The following is a 27438-nucleotide window of genomic DNA, read 5'->3' as shown; positions in this document are numbered from 1 at the left end:
TTCTAAATTTGATTAAAGTGATCATGGTAGTCAGATGAATTAATCAATGAAATGGGACTGAGCTACTGGGAAGAAAGGTGTTGCATTCATAAAAACATAGAAACTAGAAAGATAACTTAATATCGGTTTCATACTTCGATTCTTCTGAAAATACTTTTTAGGCCCACTAGGTATTTTTCTGGCACTTTCTGTGTAGGTATTAGGTAGCATTGTAAGACAATGGTATTTTTTGTTGTTGCTCCTTCATTCAAAGTGAGTGAGATTATGCAACAGCAGGAACAAGATAACCACAGGAGGCTTGCAGTTCTTATTAAAGAATCCCTTAAAATTTTTGTATTAATAATTTAGTGCCTTATGGAGCTACTCAGGAAGAGCTTCTATTCCAAAAAGTTTGTTTTTTATTATGCTTCTGATAAATCTTGAGTTAGAAATCTTGGTTTCAAAGATTTCCAGAAGAGACTAACTGATCTGCCAGTCATGTGATCTAACCAACACTGTTAAAACCACCAGGAGTCATTAGAAATCTTCCCAGCTCGGTCAGGAGCCTCTTCTCCATGTAAAGTCACATGGGTAGATGCCTTGAAAATTATGTGGGAGACTGTATACAATTTTCTGGCACTTGTGTAAATTTCAACAGTGATTTGGCATTTTTACCTTTAAAATATAATTGCCTCTCATTGGGTTAATACTTATTTATCTAATATTTACCAATCACCTACCACACTTGACTCAGTTTTATAATCACATTTTCAAAAGAAAGACACAGTATTACATAGAAAGAATAAAGAAGGAGCTTCAGGCAGTGTAAAATCTTTCCTGGGACAAAACTATCCCTTCTAAATCTTCTGTTCTTGCTGCATCTCTCCTTCCTGTTGTAAGCTGATATGTCTAGCGAGGCTTGATATTTGAGAATACTTAAGACTGGTTATTGAGTCTGTCCATAGGAACGACCCACTAAGTGCAGTATAGTCTCCCTAATAAACACAGAACCTCGCCATCAGGATTTGGAAGTAAGAACATACCGCTGTATAGGATTTGATCCTGAAGGAATTCTTTGTGAATCTTTCTCAGCTTGCTAAAGACATGCTCTCCCAAAGATATTAATGAAAACAATTTAAGTGCAATGATATAAGAGGCTATAGAACTTTTGATAGCAATAGGTTCTGAAAGATTTTTCTAATGAGAAAAATGTCACTCAAAGAAATTCAGGAACTTGTGCAAAATCATGACAACACTGAGACCAAAAGGCAAGGCTTCATCAACCAAATGCTCTTCAAATTAAAGCAAATTCCACTATCGCTACAACAGTATCTCCTCACTGAAATCAATACTCCTAAAAGTTCTTTTGTTTTAATGTGTACATGTTTTGTGCCTTCGTGGAAAATGTCTGAGAAACCCTCTGAAACCCTTGTGTTTATAACTTTCCATTCCTTGAAGGTATTCTGTCAAAAAGCTGAGGTTTCAAGTTTATGGGTTTAGTTGAAATTTATAACCAAGCATGAGCATTCATAGGATTTCATTGTACATGTGTGTTCATTTTTATTTAAACAGGGTCCTATTGATGATCATTTAGACTTTTCTCTTGCTATTAAATAAATTATTTAACATATGTAGAAATGTATCAATCGATATTTCTGAGAAAGAGAGCTTAGTCTAAATTAATTAATAATAAATTTAACCTGCCTTCTGTGATATTTTTACTATTTAAGCAATTAATGACAAGATGTTATGATTATTATTAATATCCAGTTTTTCTCCTTAAGAAATGAGATGATCAGTTGTCCTCATTTCGTTCTCCCTGGATAGGTAACTAATATTTAAACACATTTCTCATTTGAATTACCATTTCCATTTGGTACTAATTATTCAACTGGTAAGCCAGCTTTGCATGGAAGTAGAACTGTGAATTTTCATAGCTCATGAAATATGGAAAATGGGCCACCAGTGACAGTACAAAGACACAGTTTCAGAACTTATTTTGGATAGAAACTCATTCAGTTTTCAGCTCAAATTAAGTGACTTTTATGTGACATAGCAGTTAAAATCAATTTGAGAGCTTCCTGGAATACCATTTAGAGCAAATATGCAGACATCTTCTAATTTAAAACCTGGAACACTGACAAACTCCAGCAGATTTGGTCCAATAGGCATTGAAACTATGGGAACGTGCACAGTAATGGTAGATCTGCTTCTCATTTTTTAGATTCTTCATGATTTATCCATGAATATGATTCAGCTATGTCCTTATTGAATCTATTGCTTAGTTGAATCTGTTGGTTAAAATAAAGCTTTGGATTAACTGGTGATTTCAGTTAGCTGTTCTATCCATAGGTAGTGCATTGGTAAAGAATCCACCTGCCAGTGCAGGAGATGTGAGTTCGATCCCTGGGTAAAGAAAATCCCCTGGAGGAGGAAATGGTGACCCACTACAGTATCCTTGCCTGGGAAATCCCATGGATAGAGGAACCTGGTGGGCTACAGTCCATAGGGTTGCAAAGAGTCAGACATGACTGAGTACATTGGCACATTCTATCCTTACTTCTTTAATTAAAAATCTAATTTGTCTTGATTATAGCCATATTTGCTAAGTGTTTTACAAAATGAAGAAAATAGAGGACAAATCAGCATATGTTGGCACATTTTAGAAACTTAAAATTATTTAACCACAAGATAATTTTTTTTGAGAAACTAGATTTCAGCAATAATTACTTCAAGGAATTAATTTATCTTTTAATATAAATGTATTTTTTAAAGTAATGGCCTTATTTCTTCATGTGCTTTTCAATTATATGCCTGTTGTTTGACTAAAGGAAAGAAGATATCATTAGGCATAATTTTGAACTATATCCCAGTTCAAATAGCATTCTCCAAAGCTCTGTTTTGTTTATCAAGAGTATTTCATTGAACATAAACGTGAAGAGGAGCTTACGTAAAAAGTTTCTGTGATGAAATGCATTTGGGAACTGCCACATAACACTAAAATCAAGGAAATTATCAGTATAAACTAAATTTGAACTCTTAACAATTTCCCAGGTAATGTTTATGCAGCTGGTACAGGGTCTATACTTTGAGTACCATTATTTGCAAGCTTCCCTCTCAGAAAGGTACTAGACTCCTAGAAGCTCCATGCAAATGCATACCAGTTAAGTAGGTAAGTTGAGCAGTCCTGGTCAAGTGTGGAGATGGTTGGTCAGACACAGAGGCTGCTGGCCCCCTGTGACATACAGTTGCTCTCTACAGAATAAGGCCTCATTATTTCTATCATGCTGGAGGAAGATCTGGTCTTCTCCATCCGTAAACCCTGAGTGCCAAAATAGGACTGGAAGCAAGATTTCCATTATGCATGGCCATAGCTTCAAGGCTTGCAGGCCAGTCTCTCATAAACCAGGGGAGGGGCAAGTTGTTTTCCAATAATAAATTCTGAGGTGGAAAAACTGGGTTAGAGGCCAGATTTTCTTCATGCTGTCATCTGTTGGCTGCCAGCTCCTGACCATGTCTCACAGCCATAGGCTTTAGTCTCTTGCTTAATTCTACTAAATGACACATCTCAAGGTAGTTCAATGCTTGGACATAGGAGTGTGTACACCACAAACATTAAAGGGATGAATGGAATCCAATTATACATAAAATAGGAAGAATATTAAGGGATGAAAAGTTAAAGGCAAGTTCAAACCCACAGTTTTATTCCATCACTATGAAATTAAATTGCAAAGAAATTAATTTGATGGAGTTGCTCCCAGGGCAATCAGCAACCAGCTGACCCTGTAATCTGAGAAATGTGATAATTCAGCTCATAAGTTAAAGATACTGTTTTTCCAAAGGCAGGTGTCTCCTCCATAGATCAAGCATTAAATGCATGATTTCACTTACTGTTGGCATTTAAGATATCATTCAAATAGAATATAGAATTTTCTATGAAATTGTGTTGATCATTCAAGCAGATGTATTTCACATAACCAATATGTGCTATAGAATGTGAATTAATCAGAAAGATTGAACAATTGTCTTTCTGCACATAGAATATGTAATGTAATTTTCTGAGGCTTTTGGTGTCACTCTTGCCCTCTCTTGCAAATATTTAATGCTGATCATCCTTCAGTGTTCTTGACAGCAGTATTATCATTGTAATCTCAGAGAGTATGTATTGAAATGGTATAAGTTGGTCAAAGAGTATAGCATAGTGCCCATCCCTTGTGTCAGGAGAGTGGTATCAGAGGTAAGGGTTGATTTGATTGATTCATTGTGAGTAGGACTCTCAGAGAGTTGACTTTTGTATTAATATTTATAGAACTATATACGAATGCCCATTTTACTATATAAAAATTCAGTTGAGTTTGTTGAATTATGATTTTTTTTCTTCCTGATTTTTATGTACTTTTCTTTCTTGACTTACTAACAGTGGCTACAACTTCAATATTGCATAGATGTTGCAGAAGTAGACATTACTGCCTTTTCCGTGATCCTAGTGTGGGAGAGGGTGAATAATTTAGTCTTTCCTGAGTAAGTTTAATATTAGCTTTGGCTTTTTGTTAGAGACATTTTTTTAGATTGAGAAATCTCTCTACTATTCTTAGTTTATGATGTGTTGCCTAACATTTTTATGCATCCATTAAATTTATAATATGGGATTTTTCCTTTATCCTGTTAATTTTGTGAATTAAATGTTTGATTTTCAAACGGTAATCCAACCTTGGAATCCTGGAATAAACACAACTTGGGTTTATCATCCCTTTCATGTATTGTTAAATTTGATATGGTGATATTTTGTCAAGTATACATATTTAGGTAAATATTGTATTTGTTTATATTAATGAGGGGTATCTCTTTTCATATTTTTAAATGCTTTTTTGTGGTTTTATTGAAGTAAACTTTACATATAGTGATGTCTATAGATTTAAACAAATGAATTTTTATGTATGATTATACCTGTGCAGCCCACATTCCAATAAAGAAATAGAACATTTCTATAACTCTATAAAATTTACTTATGCCCCCTATTACCCAATTCCTATTCCCTATAGATTACCCTGTCATAATCAATTTCTGTTAAGCTAAAGGCATTCTGCCTTTTCTTGATCTTCTTGTAGATAATACAACATTCTTATATATCTGGCTTCTTTTGCCCAACACATAGTTTTTGATATTTATCTATGTTGTTGCATACATCAGTAGTTCATTCATTTTTATTACTGAGTAGTATTTTATTGAATGAATATTTTTAAGTCTTTTATCCTGATGGACATTGGTATTGTTTCCAGTTTGGCACTATTATAAATAAAGGAGATAAACAGCTTTATGTAACTCTTCCATGAATAAATTGCTTCCTTTATTGGAGTAAATACCTAGGAGAGAATTTCTGAATCACAGAGTTGGTATATGTTTAATTTCATAAGAAAATATCAAGTGGGACTAATAGAAATGAAGGCCACAGAAATTAAAAGATTCCAATGAAAGTCATCCCATCACTTGATAAAGGTGTATTAAAGAGGAGGAAGGGTTGGAAAATATAGCCCATGGACTAAACCTAGTATTCTACCTACTTTTCTGTGGCCTGTACCTACTTTTGTGTGGCCTATAAATGAAGAATTAAAATATAAAATGTAAAAGGACTATTAGCTCTTTGGCAATAACAGTTGTTTAGTTTTGCTTCTTGGGACCCAAAGACATAAACATTTAACATTTGGCTCTTAGAGAAAAAATTTTCTGACCAGTGGGCATAGCTGCAGTAGTAATACAAATAGCTATTTTTTAAAAATTCTAAGAATGATACTTTAGACTGTCCAAAGTAAAGAATACAATTTTGAATCAAAGAAAAAGTATTGTCTCAGATATATTGATCCAGAAATAATAAATGAAAAATTGTATCCAAAGATAAACTAGATGGTCTACCATCACTAAGAATACCAGAATTATTAACCATTAAGAAAAATTAAACACAGAAAATGATAAAGAAATAACAGTGATTAGAAAGAGGAGTGTGATACAGAAAGACCACACCCAACTAGAAATGCTGTCTCCAGGGCCACACTGGCCCCAAAAATAAATAAATAAATGAGAATTTAGACCAGTTATGATGGTGATGAAGTGGAGGAGAAAGAAGATGAGTACTCTACAGAATAATCAGGATTTCAAGATGAGAAACCACCCAAGTAATATGAATAGGGCAGTCACCAGGTTAAAGTCATGACAGGGGCAACTGCAGCTCTACTGTACTAATCATTTGTATATAAACACATTAATCATCTTTTTAAAATCCCCAAATGTATAGATTCAATAGGAAAAGATGTCCAGTAATCATAGGTGAATTTAGTCATTGGGAAAAACTTCATGAAGCAAGCAGAGCAGGGTTGGAAGTATCGATAATAAAAAGGAGCATATAATATCTTTACTAGATTGAACTGAGATTCTTAATAACTCAGTAATAATACATAACTCATAGTGATAAAATGTTAGTAATTTTAACAAGGTACTTACTGTAATATATTTTGTTGTTCAGTCACTAAGTTGTATCCAACTTTTTGTGACCCCATGGACTGCAGCACACCAGGCTTCCCTGTCTTTCACTATCTCCTAGAGTTTGCTCAGATTCATGTCCATTGAATCAGTGATACTATCTAGCCTTCTCATTTTCTGCTGTCCCCTTCTCCTTTTACCGTCAGTCTTTACCAGCATCGGGATTTTTTCCAATGAACTGACTCTTCCCATCAAGTGGCCAAAGTATTGGAGCTTCAGGTGTAGCATCTATCCTTCCAGTGAATATTCAGGGTTGATTTCCTTTAGGATTGACTAGTTTGATCTCCTTGCAATCCACGGGACTCTCAAGAGTCTTCTCCAGCACTACAGTTCAAAAGCATAAATTCTTGGGTGCTCAACCTTCTTTATGGCCAACTCTCACATCCATACATGATACCGGGAAAACCATAGCTTTGACTATATACTTGTGGGAAACTGATGTCTCTGTTTTTTAATATGCTATTTAGGTTTGATCATAGCTTTTCTTCCAAGGAGCAAGCCTCTTTTAATTTCATGGGTGCAGTCACCATCCATAGTGATCCTGGAGCCGAAGAAAATCAAATATGTCTTTGTTCCCATTTCCCCTCACCCCCATCTATTTGCCATGAAGTGCTGAGACCAGATGCCCTGATCTTATTTTTAATGTTGAGTTTTAAGGCACCTTTTTCACTCTCTTCTTTTAACCTCCTCAGAGGCTCTTTAGTTTCTCTTCATTTTCTGCTGTTACAGTGGTATCATCTGCATATCTGAGGTTTTTGATGCTTCTCCTGACAATCTTGATTCTAGCTTGTGATTCGTCCAGTCCAGCATTTTGCATGATGTACTCTGCATGGAAGTTAAATAAGCAGAGTGACAATAGATAGTCTTGACATATTCCTTTCCCAGTTTTGAACCAGTTTGTTGTTCTACATCCAATTCTAACTGTTGCTTCTTGACCTGCATACAGGTTTCTCAGACAGGTAAGGTGGCATGGTATTCTCATCTCTTGAAGAATTTTCCAGTTTGTTATAATCCACATGGTCAAAGGTTTTAGCATAGTCAATGAAGCAGAAGTAGATGTTTTTCTGAAATTCCCTTGCTTTCTCTATGATCCAAGGCAATTTGATCTCTGGCTCCTCTGCCTTTTCTAAAATGTCTTAATGAACTGGATAACCGTGGTGGTGTGCTCACTCAGCTAGAACCAGACATCCTAGAGTGTTAAGTCTAGTGGGCTTTAGGAAGCATTACTATGAACAAAGCCAGCAGAGGTGATGGAATTCCAGCTGAACTATTTTAAATCCTAAAAGATGATGCTCTTAAAGTGCTACACTTAATATGTGAGCAAATTTGGAAAACTCAGCAGTGACCACAGGGACTGGAAAAGGTCAGTTTGCATTCCAATCCCAAAAAAGGATATTGCCAAAGAATTTTCAAACTACTGTTGTACTCATTTGACATGCTAGTAAGGTTATGTTCAAAACCCTTTAAGCTAGGCTTCAGCAGTATGTGAACTGAGAACTTCCGTAACTTCCATATAATTTTCATGATCATGGGAAACATTGTGGGGAGTGGTCATTAGGAGGAGAAAAAGTACAATAGGCAGAAATCTCAATACACTTCTTAAGAATACTTTGATTGTTCAATAAAGGAAAAATATCCTCATCTGTTAAGCAGAAAACAATGGAAATGACTTTTCTAAAAGATAAAAAGGAACTTGAAGTTGTGTCATCTGTTGTTATAAAAACAACTTCTTACTTGGGGATCCTTATATAGGTTAATAAGAAAATCTCAACATTTTATTTTATTTTTTTTACTGTGATCATATGATACATTTTATTTATTTTTTTAATAAATTTATTTATTTTAGTTGGGGGCTAATTACTTTACAATATTGTAGTGGTTTTTGTCATACATCGAAATGAACATTTTAAATGCATAAAAAAGGATGAAAGAATATTACAGAGAGTCAAGCATATGTTACAATTTCTCTGTACCTCTGAGCCCTGCGCCAAAGTATAATGACTTTAAATTAGAGGATGTAACCTTAAGTAAGAATGGATCCTGGTCTTCATAGTTGTGACCGTTAGGATTCAAGCTTGAACTATGTTGTCCATTTGGTTTTTTGAAGCAAAAAAAGGTGATTCACTTAATAGTCTCATACTCTCTATTAGGAAAACTTGGCACAAGCCATTTATAATACCTAAATAGCCACTGAGTTCTTAACTGACTCTACCTCTTGTTAATTTTAGAGCTCAAGTGCCAGCCATACAAATATCAAGATAACAGGAGCTAAGATATCTACTCAGGAGCTAAGAGAACTACTCAGGTTTTTCACCTTTTCCAGCTGTTGTTTTCCACTAGACTTCTTGGAGTTTTCCTTGTGCATTCAAAGGTCAAGCGAGGATTTGAGGAAAGTGTGTATCCTGGGTTGGAAACTCATTGCATCTGGTGCCTTCCTTCTTAGGATTTCCCCCTTCAATTTATAGCTCATGTGGTAGCCCAAACTCTGTTCTCTGACAACTCACCCTGATGAAACAGCAGGTTTCTGCTTGAATTATTCTTCCCCTGTGCCATATGAAGTGGGAAGTACCTTTGGGGAAAAGGCAAATAAATATGGATCTGACCCAGTGGCCATTTATTCTTTCAAAAGGTGAAATATTCCATGATGCTGCCTGCCTTTAGACATTCTAAAGTACGTTCAACTTGGTTTATATATTATTTTATAATAATTATTTGGAGAAGAGTTAGCCTTATATAAGCTATTTATCTTGATCACATTCCAAACTCTTTTTTTTTCCAATGGCATCTCTCCATAGCCTTCCAGCATTGAATGTTCCTTTGGATTTGAATCCAGATTAATTTTTGTTCCCTATCATGGTTAGCTTCATCTTTTTGCTGTGATTTCAAAAAGATTTTCTCTTTATACTCAAGTAAACTGACTTGGTATCTCTTGGCACGTATTGCCACATACCAGTTCATTCATTTTGTCAATATTTATCACCTAGTAGTGCCAGCTCTTAAGAAGATTGTCAGGGATACAGCAGTGAACAAAACAATAAATTTTCATTAATATTATAATAGGAGACCTATTTTATAGTTAGAAAAGAGAAAACAAAAAAGTTTAAATGATTTTAGAAATAATAAGGTACAAGGGTTATAAATGCTATGTGGAAAACAAAGTAGAGAAGGATATTTTAGAATATGTTTTAGTGGGTTTTTTTTTACTTTCTTCCTTACTGTCACTATCACTTTATAAATATACCATAACTGATGATAATTCAAAGTAACATACCAATTCCCTCCTTATGTTTATCTAGAAGAATCATAATTTATCAGTGGCGTTAAATATGTCACTCACTTCTGTGGCGTTGGGGTTTTTAATGAAGGTATTTTTTTTAAGTAATATAATATCCTTCCACAAAAATTATCCCATGACTTTTAGGAAAGTTGACATTTCATATTTTATATTCTTCATTCTATGCATGAATATTCATCAGTTTTTCTTCAAGAAAATCCCCATGCTTGAATCTACATTTTTTTACTGTGCTAAAAAAAGTCAGCCTTTTTAGAAAAATAAATAAGGTGGTTTTGTTCACTTACAGTGAAACAAAGTGGGATTTAAACTACTTCCAAAGTGACTAGGACCCACTGATGCATGAATTATATTGCTCAGATAGCCTGCTAAAGAATGCCATAAAGAAATTTTCCTTGGCTTTGGAATAGACTACATGTTTACACATGTGTGTATATATGCATGTATGTGTGATATTAGCACGTTTCCCAACAATTTGGCTTTCTTTTTGCTTTATGTTAAAAGTTAGTACTGATATATACATGAAACTTCAGAGAATCAAAATTAATTTTACATAGTGACAAGGAAGATTATCTTATTCTTAGGGATGAACAGTATATTAATTGCTGTAGTTTTCATTTTTCAGTCTTAAATTAGCCTCTGCTTCTATCTGCCTCATATAATCTCTGTTTAACAATTCTTCATTTTAAAATAAGTTTTAAAGTAGACAAAGGTTAAGCTAGAGAGAGATTCCCTTGAAATCAAGTGTTGTATCTGGGACTCCTATGTAGGCTGCTGATTGCTCCCTTGCTGATTCTTCCTCTACCTATCCTTGTTTTGCATTTTGCCTGCCTCCTCCTCCTTTTGCCTTCTCTATCTCTGGACAAGGAAAAATCAAAGTTCTGTCACCTTTCACTGACTCTCAGGCTGCATCCACATTATACTAGAAACAGCTCAGTCGATTCAGCCGAACATCTGGTCAATTCAGTCACACCATGAGTTTAAAAGATGTCTGTTCTAAATCTATTGATTGGTTACATAAGATGAAGTTATAAAAGTGATAACACAGAATAGATATAAACAGTCTGACTCAGTCTGAGCTTGAGCCATTTAGGAGCACAGACCTGTTAGCCAGACCCATGAGCCCGGTTCGAGTCTCTCATTCATTGTCCTGTTTGTCTTTCCTGATTTACTTCTACCACAATGCCCTGAAACTGAGGGGGACTCTATAATCCTATTCTTTTCATTTATGTGTCTCAGTTTCAAAAAGTGATGGGTAAAGATAAGAATGCAGGGTCTTCTGAACTTCAGAATCACAGTATTATGGAACAATAAGGCAGGAGTAGAAGCTGTTGTTTATCTTATCCATTTCCAAAGTTTGGTCAGTGAATTTCTAGCATTTTCCTGGAGTTGTCTGAGAGGCTAATAAGTTTGTGTGCGTGTTCAAGGTGGATGGGAGTAGGAGGTGGGAAGTGTGACTTAAAGGATGCTTAATAGACTATATTTTCTAACTCTCCTGGGGGCACAAAGGCCCACTTCCATACACACATAGAAACATAGACCCATTTCATGCACTGGTTCTGGTTTTATCAGTTTTATCTAGCATAGTTCCATAAGGGATTATTTTTGAGAATGTTTCTTCTAAGAAAATATTTTAGTCCCAATGATTTAGTTCAGATCTGTGATTTTACAGACAGAGATAGTCACAGGGCTGTGACTGTCCAGGGTCATGCTGCTACTTAAAGTTCATTCTATACCTTCCAACACTGAAGAACAACTTGCTCACTCAGTAATTGAACTGAATTATAAGAACTTTCTGGGGCACAGATCTCTGTATAAATAAGAAAACTAAAGAAAAGACAAAGTTGTTCATTTAAGTAATGTGCTCACTGCAGGGGCAGAAATTGCTCTTGTTACCTGTTCAGCTTCCATCACATACTCACTTCATTAGGTCTAACTACTCGCTCTTTCATTCATTACAAAAAGTTGATCATGTATATACCATGCATCTGATATTGAAGTCCTGAATATGAGAGAAAAAAATAATATAATCTCTACCTTTATAAAGCTTACATTTTACTGATAAATTGATACATAAAATTGTCTGTATATGTAGTTGAAGGCATACATATTTTTAATTTGAGCAATAATAAAAAATAGCTACTATTTTTTGAAAGTTAGGTTTTGTATCAAGCTATATAACATGTATAACATATACATACTTGTTATTCTATAAGATAATATTTCCATTTTACAGGCACTTAGAGGGTCATGTGCGTGTGTGCTATTATGCTGCAGTTGTGTCCAACTCTCAGTGACCCCATGGACTATAGCTTACAGGCTTCTCTGTCCATGGGATTTCCCAGTCAAGAATACTGGAGTGGGTTACAATGCCCTCCTTCAGGGGATTTACCTGACCTAGGGATCGAACCTGTGTCTCTTATATCTCCTGCATTGGCAGGTGGGTTCTTTACCACTAGCACCACTTGGGAAACCCCACTAAATAACATATCTAAGACTATACAACTAACTGAATGCTTAATCTAGGAGTGAAATTCAGATTGGTCCATTTCTAAACTCTTAGCTAGGTGTAAGGGACTTTCTGTCTATAAGAATCACTAATAAAAGTTTTATAAGGAGGACATTTTGGGTTTTAATTGAAACATTGAGGAAGGTAAGGAGAAAGCATAAATGGATGTAGTGTTATGTCTGGGTTTGAACATGTAAAAAGGCAATAGAAATGTTAGAAACATAACATTTTACCTATTCCATATTTTTACAGCAAATTATGCCTTAAAAAGCAAAGTTCTGAATAATAATCAAATGTCTTTCAAATGGACCAAAGTATGTTACATATGTAAATCTATAATGAACCAATGAGACAACCCTGGAATTTCAGATTCTGGAAATCAAATACTAATGACACAGCTTTGCTCCACAAGTGTATTAAATCCTCTTGAAGTGCTCCACACATTTGCAAACTGTAGCTAGCTAAATCATGGCTCTTTGAACACATTAACACTATAATTTTCTTTTGCTGTCAATTCTTTGTGTTCAATACTAACAGGAGTAAATTATGGATGATAAGTTAAGCATATATCCTCAGGCACCTAAAATAACTCCTTTGTCTATAAAGGGAAAGACTCTAAGCAACTAGAAAGAAAAAAATAATTTAAAGGACTGATGAGAAGATTTTCTAGATTCCTTTTTTTTTAAAACCATAATTTGAAAACAGCTTAATCTAACATTAAGATGACATTAATCTAGCCTCTAAATTTTGCTTTTGTAAGTATGCAAGTCCATCTTTCATATAGCCTTAATATGTTTTCTGTGATAATTGGTACAATTTATGTCTTATAGTTATACATTTTTGTTCATATGAAATAACATTTTTTATTATCAGTGATATGATATTTAAATAGATCTCAATTATACAGTTGGTAATGCTTTATTTTATCAAATTAATATATTATTGACTGTAGACAAATTATAATTTGATATATTCCTTGAAAAAAGGCACTGCTGGTTCAGCTATAATTCTGTATGTCTTAGCATTTTATATTATCCTTAAAAAATATTTTGAATGTATTTAGACATGAATTTTTAATCATATATCACTCTTATGCCCATATGAAGAGAAAAATATAAGCAAAATAATTTGCTTATAGTATTTCTAAAGTTCTTCTCAATCAGAAGTATTTAATGCTTTTGAATCATTTTTTAACTCAGAATTATTAACATCCAGGTTTTTCTCCCAATATTGTCTTCTCTGAAATGAAGATCAATGGTGATTCAGCATCTCTTAAAATAATGGAATTTATTCTAAGCCAAACATCACACACTGTACCTATTTTAATTGTAGTACTTCCTTATCTTTCAAAAACATGTTAAATTTTTTTCCAACATGTTGTTGGTATCTTGCTGTATTAGGTACTATAAAGTACTTCATCTCTGCAAAAACTTATGGAATTGTAATTACTTCTTGTAATTGTAGTTGTAGTTCATATCTGCTTCACTGATACAAACACCCTGTTGTTCTATTTCATTTTTCTTTATGGCTGAGTAATATTCAGTTGTATATAGACATACCATATAGCCTCAAGCCAATATTCTGTTGATGGGCATTTGGGTTGATTCTGTATCTTGGCTATTATAAATAGTGCTGCTGTGAACACTGGGGTGAAGGTATCTTTTCATATTAAAGTTTTCAACCTTTTCAGATATATGTCCAGGAGTGAGGTTGCTGGATCATATGGTACCTCGAATTTTAGTTTATGAAGGGAACTTTCATACTGTTCTCCAAAGCGACTGCACCAATTTACATTCCCACCAACAGTATAGGAGGGTTCCCTTTTCTCTACACCCTCTCTAGCATTTACATTTGTAGACTTTTGATTATGGCCATTCTGACTGCTGTGAGGTGATACAATGATACTACCTCATTGTAGTTTTGATTTGTATTTCTCTAATATTTAGCAACATTGAGCATCTTCTCTTGGGCCTCTTTGCCATCATACTGTCTTCTTCGGAGAATTGTCTGTTAGGTCTCCTGCCCATTTTTTTAATTGATTTATTTTTTATTTTTTATTTATTTATTTATTTATTTTAATAAATTTATTTATTTTAGTTGGGGGCTAATTACTTTACAATATTGTAATAGTTTTTGCCATACATTGACCTGAATCAGCCATGGGTTTACATGTGTTCCCCTTCCTGGACCCCCCACCCACCTCCCTCCCCATCCCATCCCTCTGGGTCATCCCATTGCCCCTGCCCTGAGCATTTGTCTCATGCATCGAACATGGAATGGTGTTCTGTTTCACATATGATAATATACATGTTTCAATGCTATTCTCCCAGAACGTCCCACCCTCACCTTCTCCCTCAGAGTCCATAAAATTGTTCTATGCATCTGTGTCTCTTATTCTGTCTCACATATAGGGTTATCGTTACCATCTTTCAAATTCCATATATATGCATTAGTATACTGTATTGTTGTTTTTCTTTCTGGCTTACTTCACTCTGTATAATGGGCTCCAGTTTCATCCATCTCAGTAGAACCAATTCAAATGTATTTTTTATTTTTATATTGAGTTGTGTGAGTTGTTTTTATATTTTGGATATTAACCATTTAGTGGTCACATAATTTGCAACTATTTTCTCCAATTCAGTACATTGTCTTTTATTTGTTGATGGCTTTCTTTGTTTTGCATAAGCTTTTACATTTATGTCCCATTTGTTTATTTTTGCTTTTATTTCCTTTACCTTGGGAGACTCATCTAAGAAAATACTGCTACAATTTATGCCCAACAATGTTTTGCCTGTCTTCTCTTCTGGGAGTTTTATGGTGTCATGTCTTACATTTAGATCTTCAAACCATTTGAAGTTTGTTTTTGTATATGGTATGAGGGAGTGTTCTAGTTTTTCATTGATTTACATGTAGCTGTCCTGCTTTTCATTCTAATCGCTGAATAGACTGTATTTTCTCTGCTGTATATTCTTGCCTCCTTTGTTGTAGATTAATTGGCCAATAGGTGTGTGGGCTGTTTCTGGGCTGTCTGTCCTGTTCCATTGATCTATATGTCTGTTTTTGTCTTTTACAGTTTTGATAATTGTAGCTTTGTAGTATTGTCTGAAGTCTAGAAGGGTAATGCCTCAAGCTTTGTTCTTTTTCCTCAGGGTTGCTTTGGCATTTCTGGGTCTCTTGTGGTTCCATATAAATTTTAGAATTGTATATTCTAGTTCTGTAAGAAAGCATGACAACAGTTTTAAGTTGCCATAGCTATTTAACTGGTAGATTTCAGATATACTAGAAAGGAGGGATGGGGACTATATCTAAGAATCAATGAAACAAGATAATGGAACTTTATATTTTAAGTAGACTGTATCTGAATAAAAGATTTATATGGGAAATAGAGTATTTACAGAATCTCTGATCATGAGAAATAATTAATTTTTGGTTCCCCGAAAATAATTTTCACAAAAAAATATGAAAATTTTTAGTCATAAACAAAGCACCCATAAAATTTTGTTCTTAGTAATAGCAACTATCAAACAGGGTTCCCCTGATACTGCAGGATATCATGAAGCAAAGGTAATGGAATGATCAAAAATAGCTGGCATAAAATATTTCTCTATGTGTGACAAAGAAAACATTAATTAGCCTCCCTGATGCTTACCATCTTCATTTTAAAAATAAGTGTGACAGCCAGTTTTTGTAAGTATTAGGAAATGTGTAAGGCCTCTTGGGTGGCACCAGGTACTTGGGGGGCACTTAGTATAAATCTAATGCTAACATGAGGAGAAAGAGAAATACTTTGCCAAAGGGTAGAAAAAATTATGCAGGCTGGTTTGATTTTTGAGACTGCAGTGAATTGCAGCTTTACTTTTCTCGTCTTAATTTAGCCAATATACTACCTCAAATTGATTTTAATTCTATTCCAAAAGGAGCACCCTATTCAAAGGAGAAGCAGAGAATTTAACCCTGCCTAACAGAGTCTAGTTTTTGGCTGTCACCTCCAAGCACACAAAACTGTGGGGAAGCATGAGTGCAATGGCTTTAGATCATGCCCGCAGTGCATACGGGAAGCACATAAAATAAAACAGGTCCATAGCATAAGTATCACAGTTCACAATGGAGACATGCAGAAAAAGCTTTTTCCCCCAACTCCAAAGCAGGTACAGTTGGCCCTTCATATTCACAGGTGACACATCCATAGATTCAACCAACCATGGAACAAAAACAAAACCAGAAAGTTCCAAAAAGCAAAGTTACAATTTTCTGTGTGCTGGCAACTATTTATGTAGCATTTTCATTGCATTATATATCGTAAGTAACCTAGAGATGATTTTGCAGCTGTATGAAAAATCATAAATGGTGTACTAGAGGCGTTGGTTAATTCCATTATGCATCTAATAAAGTTCTAAATTGTGGGCCTTAGAGTATGTATCTCAAACCAAATATGTGCATTTGAACAAATGGAGGATTTTGTTAAAATCAAATTCTGATTTGGTAGGTCTGGGATAAGGCCTGAGATTCTGCATTTCTGATAAGTTCTCTGGTGCTCCCCATACTGCTGGTGTGCAAGCTACACTATATATAAGGAGCAAGGCTGTAACTAGGGCATTCTCTCCCCTTACTATATTTGAAACCTCTAGTCTCCTCTACATGTTTAACTCTTCTGGTCAAGTCTTCTGTTTTTTTATGAATTGAATTGTGTCCCCTCCAAAAGAGATGTTGCTGACCTAGCTGTCAGTAGCTGTGAGTTTGACAGTATAGGAAAATAGGGTCCTTACAGATGTAATCCAGTTAAGACGACGTCATTAGGATGCACCTCAATCCACACAACTGGTGCCCTTATCAGAAGAGGGGAATTTGAACATAAAAACTCAAAAGGAGAACACCATGTGAAAAGTGAGGTAGAGATTGGAGTCATGCATCTACAAAACATGCAATACCAAAGATCACTGGATGTCCCTAGAAGCTGAGAGAGAAGCACGGGGCAAAGTCTCAGGATTCTAAGATGGAACCAACCCTACTGACACCATGGTTTTGGACTTCTAATTTTCCGAAGTGTGTGACAAATTTCTGTGGTTTTAAGCCTGAAATACTTTGTTACAAAAGACCTAGGAAATGAATATACTTTTGTATGCTGTAATGTCATATTGCTGTGATATTTAGCATAAAACTTCTCCATGAGAGAATGGAAGGAGATGGATGAATACTTTTTTTCCTTCTTTGTAAATAGTAAAGGGATTTAAATGATTCATATCTTATCACCCACAACAATTTTTTCTTTAATCAGTGAATCATTGATTATCTAGAATGTCAAGAATTTTTCACTTCTTCATAAAAGTTAAGCATGAGAAGTCTTTGTGGGGATTTTTTTCTGACATAACAATTTACTTAGTTTGTTTTCTACCCAACTACCTCCTTTGCACTGATAATAGCAGAATGACCTAAAACTGCCCCACAGGCTACCAAACTGCTGATATAGTTATGCTTCTAAGAAATTAGGCCTTAATTATTCTGATTCACAAACTATAAAGATATTGAGTATATTTTTTCCCCGTTTTGGTAATGAATCAAACAGACATCAATTCACTGACACTCTTTATTCCTTTTCTATTCCTGCTGTTTCCTGGTGCTTTTGCACAGGTATAGCTATGTAGGCAAAGAAGGATGAAATAATTTTTCTTCTCTCAGTTGCATGGAAAACAATTATTGTCCTCTTCTCTATAGAAAGGGGGACATTTGGTGGAATTAAATAAGGAATCCAAGGTAATATTAGCATTAAGAACATTTTTCCCTTTATTATCCAAATAACCATCCTGGAAGGAGGATGATAACACATTTTCATAACTTAAATACAAATGATTAATTGCAACAGTGAAAGTGATATTTGTTGTTCTTGTTTTGGAAAAGTGCCTATCATTAAATACTTCATCTAATTGAACATATAAGCACTGGTAAAAGACATCATTTTATTTCAAGTGGCACTTTGCAGCTAGGGAAAAAAAAAAAGAGGAAAAATAATAAACTGTGCCTGTGGGAATAGGTTATGCCAAGGAAGAACAAGAAACTAATTCAACTTAATTTATGGATGTTGGGTTCTTTCTCTTGCTCTTTGGTGAATATATTTAACTCAAAGCATTTTGCCCTGGATTTTCCTATAATAATGAATGGTGGCATAAGCATGGCACAGTGTACTGCTCCTGAATTGTTTTAGCTTGTGAGGTAGATGCTGCCCAGCACCCTTTCAGGATGGAGGCACTCTTTCTTTCAGGCACTGGGGATCTTGGTTGCTCAGGGATCTCAACCGAGTCCTTCTGATGATGTTGATGCATCCAAGGCCACACCTGCTCTGGGGAGGGTTGGAGAGGCAGCCTCTGTCCAATGACTGGTCAATGTAAGGCATCAAGGCCCAAACTCTCTGCCTCAAAGTGAGACAACTCTGAATCCACAGCTCCCTGTGGGGATGGTCCAAGACCTTGGTTCACCATGTATCCTGTGTTCTTCACTCACTAACTGATGTTGATCCTAGGAATGCTTCTGGCAAAAATCTCAGAATCTCAGTGTGTTTTTCAGGTAACCAAGTTTCAACAGCTTATAAATTAAAGCAACATGATATAAATAGTCAAGGATACCTATAGTGATAGTGAATACTGGGACTGGTAGTGATACTAAATATTGATAGTGAAGGACTCTGATACTTGATCTAGTATATATGTTAGATAAAATAATGATCTCCCCAAAGTTGTCTATGTGCTGATCCCTGAAACCTGTGAATATGTTGCCTTCCATGTCAAAGGGACTTTGGAGACGTGATTATCATTAGGATCTCCAAATAGGTAAATTATACTGGATTATCCACACAAGTCCAATATAATGGCAAGGGGCTTTAAAAGTGGAGAAAGGAGGCAGAAGAAATCAGAGAAAGATATGTGACAATGGAAACAAAGTCAGAATGATAAATATGAGAAGGTCTCAAACCACTGCTGCTGGCTTTTACGATGGAGAAAGGGAGCCACAAGCCAAGGAATGCAGGGCAGCCTCTGGAAACCGAGGAGTCTGAGCCTCCAGCCTCCAGAAAGAAATGCAGCTGACACTTTGATTTTAGGAATTCTATCCCAAAGTACTGTAAAGTAATATGTTTGTGTTGTTTTAAGCCACAAAGTCTGGGGTATTTTGTTAGAAGAGCAATAGCAAAGGAACACAGTATATTTCCTAGGCATGTTCAGTTGTGTAAACTATAAAATCAGCATCATTATTTCATGGTCACTAACACTGGATAAAATGGCCTGCCTGGGGAACTGAATTGCTCTGCGTCCATTCTTCCCTGTCTGCCCCATTTTGGTGATCACACTTTATTCTCAACCCTACATGTTTACAGTGTGATTTATAGCCAGCAGGATCATTACTGGCTTTGTCTCGACAAAGAACCACAAATTCAAAACACAGTGGTGTTTGAATGAGAGTGTTATATAGTCTTTGTAGTTTTCTGGACCTGGGTTCAAATCCCAGCACCGTAATTTACTGGCTCAGTGGCCATAGTCAGTTGTCCAGCTTCTCTGAGCCACCTTTCCTCATTTATAAAATTGGAGTTTTATATAGAGTTGTTCTGAGTATTAAATTACATGTTCTTACACATTGGTGCAGAACAGGAACTTAATAAACATTAGTTATTTATGTTATTACAACATGGTTCAATGATTCATTCATTCAAGAAATATTTCGCGAGTTCTTACTGTGTGCTAAGATTTGTTTTCCCAAATTGCTGAATGGTTACATAGAGATAGAACTGAAATTTGTCTTCAAGATTTAAGAAGCCTAGGTAACAGGTACAATACCTGTTACTGTATCCACAACTAACATGTCTTTAACATTTAATAAATGAATTAATTCATTAAGAAATGGCTTGGACAATTTTTATTCAGTGTGAGCTGACCATGTTACCCAGTGGATTAAGAAAATATCTTACACCAGCCCCAAAAATGTAAAACACACACAGAGCAACTAAAGATTACAGCATTTTCCCAAGAGTGCTTGGGGAAAAATGTGAGTGTAGCAGACTTCGTTGAAAATGCAGGAGAAAACTCCAGAACATTTGAGGTTATGACCTAATATGTATTTTTACCCTTAGGTTATTTGACTAGAACAGCATATGCACATTCAGTGTTTCATTAAAAGGCACATTCCTTCTCAGAGACATAACAGATATATTTGCAGTAAAAGAATTTTATTTATTTTCCTATTACAAACTCTGCCAGAACCACATGGAAAAAGACCAAAGGATTTATTACCTTTAAAATCCATTCATCTAGTTTTGAAAGATTTTCACAAAATACCAGTTGAAATGATGTTGTTACTTTCAGTTCTTATTGAAGTGCTTATAATTAAAGTCATCAAAGAAACAATTATCAAAATATGAGACAAAGAGTATAATTATATAAGTTCAACAAATTATATGCAAAGAAATGCCTCTTATTAATGAAGATTGTTAAAAAATAAAAGGAATTTGCAGAAACTATTTTGTGAAATATAAAGAGTCATTATAGGAATGAATTTAAGTTTAGTTTTTGATTATAAGTAAACTTTAAACATTCTTCTTTTTTTACTTACAAAGAAAGCACCCAGCAAAATCAAACATGTAAGAGTAAAGAAATAGTAGAAAATATTTTCCTTAGTTGGCTTGTATTACGATAGTTAAAGTCTCTATTCTCAGTGGAGAATAGTGCCATTAATAGATGCGAACAGAGTTAACATAATTCTTTAGGTATTTCAGCAGATTCCAAAACCAATTCCACAATCTTATACTGTTAAGGCCAATGTAAATTATTTGTAAAATTACAAAGAGAAGTGACAGAACCTTCAAAATATGCTAGCAAAACTTCTCATTTTATAGAAAAGGAAGTTGAAGTCTGAAGTGATATACTACAATCCAAATGATGAGTCATCCCAAATTAGAAGACCCGGTGTTTAGTTCCGGGCCCTTGTTTTTGATTTCTAATATGTTGTCCAAATTCATCACCACCTCACTTAACAGGCTTTGTTCAAAATGCCTTCTTACTATTTTCCAATATCCAGTCCACATTCAAGTGAGATTTGCCTCTAAAGTTTCCTCCTAATGTGCCCCAAGATTTTGAAAGTAATTCTGAATAAAAGTAACAAAATGTTTCCAAAGCAAGTCAGCACTGTCTAGAGCAGCAGTATCCAATAAAAATATTTTCTAATAGATACATTGAAAAAGTAAAAAGAAACAGATGAATAAATTTTAGTAATCCATTGTGTATAACTCAATGTATCAAACATAATTATTTCAACATGTAATAAATGGTAAAAAAATTAACAAGATTTTATATTCTTGTATTTATACTCAGTCTTCGAAATCAGTGTGGATTTCACATTTATAGCATGTATCCATTTGGACTAGACTTATTTCAAGTGCTCAGTAGATAATTGTGCCATGTGGCTCCCATATTGGACAACATGGATCTAGAGTGATAACCATTTAAATTCTGCATTAAAATTAAACTACTTTAGTCTAATTATAAGCATGAACAACTTTGAATAAATAAAACGACTGACAATTTTTATTCCCTAAATATTAGAAATCACTCTATATTTATATTCTGGATTTCATATTGCATGTATATTGAATTTCTTGTGTTTCTTCTCTTTTGCTTTTGTTTATCTCTTTCTTCTTTTCTGCTGTGTCTGGGAGAATTCCTCTAACTTCCCTTTTAAATTCATTGGCTTAATTTTCCATAGTATCTTATCAGTTCTTCAAGTATCTATTGCACATTTAAATTTGATAGTTTGTTTTTTTTTTTTTTTTTTTTTGACTGAGGCACTGTTTCTTGAGCTCAGATGATTCTCTTTGATAGATTTATAAGATAAATTAACACTTCAATCTCCCTGATATTATAAAATGTTCATTATTAGTTTTCCCTTCTTTGGATTTATTTAATTTAGTTACTTAGAATACATTTCCCTTCTTTAATACTGGGTAATCTTTGTATAATAAATATTTGATTGGTAATTTGTTTCACAGTGCTGTGGCAAAAATGTGGAGTACATGTGTGGAGGTCATCAGAGTGGCAACACATCTCTGGCATGAACAATATGTAAATAACCCATTTTCTCAAGTGCTGAACATCTTTAGAGTTAAACATGATATTAGAACTCTACATGGTGCAAGGTCTTTGTTATAAAGAAAACTGTAATCAAACTCAGTGAAAACTAGGCTGATTCTTGCTGTCATATGTGTGCATTCTTGTCAGTGTGCCTAAGGACAGAAAATAACATCCCCAACTTTGCAAAAGCATGTTGTATGTTTTGTATCTTCTTATTAATAAATGTGGTATATTTGGTCTAAATTTTTATTTTAACAGACCACCTGGTAAACCAGATAACCAGATGCTGTGCAGTGTACACTTAACTGTGATCTCCGGAGGTCACCAACTGATGAACAGCCAACTGGATCAGGTCAGTTTAAAATGATTGGTTTGGTCTTTTTGCCTACTGCTTTCTGAATCCTTATGAAGGAGAGTCTGGAATTTTGTTACCGTCATGTAAGTACCTGTTAGATGTTGTGTGGTTTTCTGTTGAAAAATAGTTCTTATCAAAAGGGAAAAAAGAAAGTTTCTCTTTTCTTTAGTTTTATTTGGTGGTTTATATTACTTGTGTGGTGTGAAGAGGAAGTATCTAGTTAGGACTAGATACTAACTAACTAACTAGATACTAAGTCTAAGAAGGAGGAGTCTCACAGTCTCTGATTGGCTTGCCTGACTATGCTGGTGGAGTGCCTGAGGCAGATGGCTATTCCTCTTCCAGGAGTGGTTGAATCACCACAGCTTAGATATGTTCACGATTGTCTGTCTCCACCACATCCTGCAATAGTTGCTCGCTGTTTCTTCTTTTCGCTGTTTCTCCTACCTGTCGTGGGGTCCTCTCCATGTAGTAATGACTGCCTGGTGTTCCACAACATTATAAACCAGACACAGACAAGTAAACTCTAAGGGTTGTCATTGACCAAATGGTAAATTTCCATTCCATGAGGGAAAGGCAAGAAAAGATTTTTAAAGCCTTGATATTACAAAATACTTCCCGGTGTCATTTCAGTGTTGATTCTTCCTATCATATTGCAGTCCAACAAGATTCCATTAAATAGGTCAAAGGTGTATAAATGTCCTATTATCTGGTTCCTCGGCAGTCTCCATCCTTGGCCCACAAGTACAGCATTGTATTTGAGATGACCTTGGATTACATTGATCCTACAGATCCCAGGAGACATGTTCCTGCAGAAAGTCATAAATGAAACATCTGTAACTCCATTCCTGCTACCTTTAGAGGTGTAACTGAGATGGCAGAAATACTCTAAAATGCTTACTAGCTTCCAATAAAGGAAAGTCATTAAACAAATGTTCTCCCATTCACAGAAAATATTCATCTTAAAAACACAATGGCAAATTAGATCAGTCCTTTGCAAAAAAAAAAAAAAAATTTAAATTTTGTACTTGAATTTACATGTTTGCTGATTCATACCAATTATATTTTAAGTGTAAGCATCCTATAATCAATACTTCATTATTTTGGCCTTCAACGTTTTAACTAATGGTCTTCTACATTTTCAAATATGATAGTTATTCTTTTATTTTGTATTTATATAATAAATGTAAAGGAATTTAGAAAGGAGGAAAGTTCAGTGTTAAATGAAATTAAAATCCTAAGTTGAAAAACATCCTAAAGAGCACTCACAATTCTTGACTTTTTCACCAGCTCCAATTTCAAATATTGGTTGTATGATAACTTTACTCTTCCCTTTCTCTGCCTTGGGAGAAAGGCTGGAAATATTTTAATATAATGAAATCTTGTATTCTCTCTTTTGATTGATTCTCAGAAAATGCAGTCTCATTGTATGCCCAACACTCAGAATTCTTTCAAGGTGTTGGTGTTTTTCTTCAGGTATGCATTTGATAATATGAAAACTGCTTGGTTACTAAAAGACTCAACTCAGAAAAGAAACTGGTTTCATCTTCTTAGATATGTGGTTTCATTTGTAAAATGCTGAAAATGTGTATTCCCTATGCATGAAAAATAGCCTGACACATAATCTTTTATTTACTCAACACAGAGTTTCCTATTTTGAATCTGTGGATTCTAATAGGATCAAATTGTTTTCCCTTGTGATGACCTTTTAATGGGGATACTGTGTAATTGGAGGAGTAATTGATTCAAAAGAAATGGGAGTCTCTGAAAATATGTTAAAAAGTATTCCTGAAACTATTTACCTAAATGACTCCAAGATTATACTTTATATTCTAAATGAAGATAAAAACAAAACATGATGCTATTTTTTGCTCAAAATATTTTAAAGCATTGTATTTGAGGCCCAGTGAAAGAAGAGGTGGTTGAAAGCTGTTTGTGAGGATTGCAGCAATAGAAGGATAAGTGTAGAGTTCAGGTAGAATGAACAGGGAAGTCAAAACAAGGCTTCTGTCAGGAGGAAAATTCTCAACTCTGATAGTTCTCACTTTCAATTATAGTACAGATCGAGTATCAAGAAAAGGCCGCAATGAAATTCAAGTGCTATACTTAGCTGACAGCTATTCTTGTGTTCTTTCTCTTGTAGCAAATTAGTCCTTCCAGGAGCTATCTGTTGTGTAAAAAGTCTTGCATTTATGCATGTTGATTTTCCCTCTTTGCAGTGTGTTATCTTATGTGACCAACTAATTTTTTCCTTGAGTCTGTTTTGTATGACAAAGTAGGATTCCAAACATTCAAAATCAAATGACTTGCTGTTTGTTACATTTCCTGTAACTTCAGAACAAGCTTGAAATATAAGAAATATAGGTAAGACTATCTGAAGGATAATGAATCTTAATAGATCATCTATTAAGATGCAGAAGTAGATCAGTAAATATCATTAATACTCCACTCTAGTAAACCAAAGGAAAAGCCATTAAGATAAAGCTCAGCAGAAGGTGAACATTTTCCCTTCTATTTAAGTATGTAATTATTCTAGAACCGTAGGTATTGAATATGTGCTATTATTTCATTTGCAGTTATATATGCCAGTGTACTCAAACGCAGTGATAAAGGAACTTAATTTTTTTTTAATTTAAAAATTGTATTTTCTCTTTGGCTGCATGGGGTCTTCATTGCTGCATGCCGGCTTTCTCTAGTTGCAGTGAGCTGAGGCTGCTCTTTGTTCCAGTGTGCAGGCTTCTTACTGTGGTAGCTTCTCTTAATTGCAGAGCATGGGCTCTAGAATGTGCAGCCTTCAGTAGTTGTGGTGCATGGGCTTAGTTGCTCTACAGCATGTGAAATCTTCCCGGACCAGGGATTGAACCCATGCCCACTCCATTGGCAGGCAGATTCTTAACCACTGGGTCACAAGGGAAGTCCCAAGGTATTTTATTGAAATGTTTATTATCTCTAATTTTCGGGCAAGGGGACAAATGTAAAAGAAACAAATTAATCCAAGAATTCTTTTTTTTAAATATAGGCATTTGTAAGTGTAGTGAAACTTTACATTTGCCCTTCATCAACACATGAGACTGACTACATAAAAATATAGCGTGATGACACTAAGTCCTTGATTAGTTAATACAAGTTAACTATGGTTAATATTTATTCTTTGTTACTATGACAATAAAGCAATAAAATAGCTGATAGATAGAGATCCAACCCGTCCATCCTAAAGATCAGTCCTGGGTGTTCATTGGAAGGACTGATGTTGAAGCTGAAACTCCAATACTTTGGCCACCTGATGCAAAGAGCTGACTCATTTGAAAAGACCCTGATGCCGGAAAAGATTGAGGACAGAAGGAGAAGGGGATGAGAGAAGATGAGATGATTGGATGGCATCACTGACTCAGTGGACGTGAGTTTGGGTAAACTCTGGGAGTTGTTGATGGACAGGGAGGCCTGGCGTGCTGCAGTTCATGGGGTCCCAAAGAGTCGGACACGACTGAGTGACTGAACTGAACTGAATTTTAGTCAGAAGGTTTGAAACCAAAGGGTAGCACAGAATTTATCAACAAAATTAAGCTAAGCATGCTACTCAATTGAGGTTTAAAATGGTACTGGGCATTGAGACTTACATTATTATCTTTTAGGGTTATTTTCATTGAATTACATGAAGTTAACTATGTATTTCAGAATATGAATTTTTTCAGCCCAAATTATATTTAGGGTAAACACATGGGCTCATAACTGATGAGTATAATAAAATATTTTTCTCTTGACCTTTTCTGTTTTATCTAGTTTGACCATCTATTTGAGGAAAAAATCCTAAAAAGCCATTTAATAAGTAATAGAGTATCCCTTTCCAAAATGCACAGTTCTAAGGATTTAGAATATGGTACTGAGGATTAGAAGGAATCTACTTAGGAGGGAAATTATACAGCAATTAAACTCTACCACTACAAATTCTATGTGGGGTTTTAAAAAGGGATTCTATTTAATTCCTTAAATACTGCAGCATTAAAACTTGGAGTATGATGTTACCAAAGAGATTATATTATTAAAAAGATTGGTAAAACCCAGTTACCAGTATGAGAGAATGACACTAATGTTTTAAAGGGTAGCCAGGTTATTCAATATTATTAAAGTCAATAGTAAACAGAATAGAAAGTAAGCAAAGGAATGCATTTATCTTGTACAACTGGAAGAATATCTTTATATTTTGAATGCCCAAGTTATGAAATTTACACACATACACACAGATATAAACACATATCCATTTTATTAACTCATTCACAGAGACTAGTTCAATATGTTTGAAAATTAGCACTAGTTATACTGTCAATAACTCAGCTCTGTAAATTTTAATCCTAGCATAAAGAGGAATCATTACCAGGGAAAAATAATATTTTAAAATAAATTTCTTGCATTTTCAGCATTTAATAAGCCTTTAGATGGAATTTGGATTCTTCAGTTATTCTGCTTATTCAGATAAACCCAAACATCTTTAAAAGGCTAAATTATTTAAGTCTAAGAATCAGCCTAAACAAATTTTGACCTTTCATATCTGAAACTTTTTGTTCTTGATGTTGTTCAGTTGCTAAGTCATCTCCGACTCTTCACAACCCCATAAACTGCTGCAGGCCAGGTTTCCTTGCCCCTCACTGTTTCCCAGAGCTTGCTC

The 27438-nt window shown here is 34.8% G+C and overlaps 1 protein-coding gene across 4 annotated transcripts in view; it reads left to right on the top strand.

Annotated features, from left to right (window-relative positions):
• The window catches only part of TMEM196 (transmembrane protein 196), a 331349-nt gene that overhangs the window by 165293 nt on the left and 138618 nt on the right, over nucleotides 1-27438 (top strand). For all 4 annotated transcript variants that reach the window (XM_081536765.1, XM_081536768.1, XM_081536767.1 and 1 more), the window contains exon 3: nucleotides 22679-22772. In XM_081536765.1, coding sequence (XP_081392891.1) covers nucleotides 22704-22772 — 69 coding nt within the window. In that variant the 5' untranslated portion in view covers nucleotides 22679-22703. The remainder of the gene's footprint in view (nucleotides 1-22678; nucleotides 22773-27438) is intronic.

The sequence above is a fragment of the Giraffa tippelskirchi genome, chromosome 10, assembly GCF_054371585.1.
Source record: "Giraffa tippelskirchi isolate mGirTip1 chromosome 10, T2T-mGirTip1v1.2.pri, whole genome shotgun sequence".
Lineage (NCBI taxonomy): Eukaryota > Metazoa > Chordata > Mammalia > Artiodactyla > Giraffidae > Giraffa > Giraffa tippelskirchi.
The sequence above is the reverse complement of the archived record's forward strand: the minus strand, read 5'-3'. Positions and strand labels throughout refer to the sequence as shown.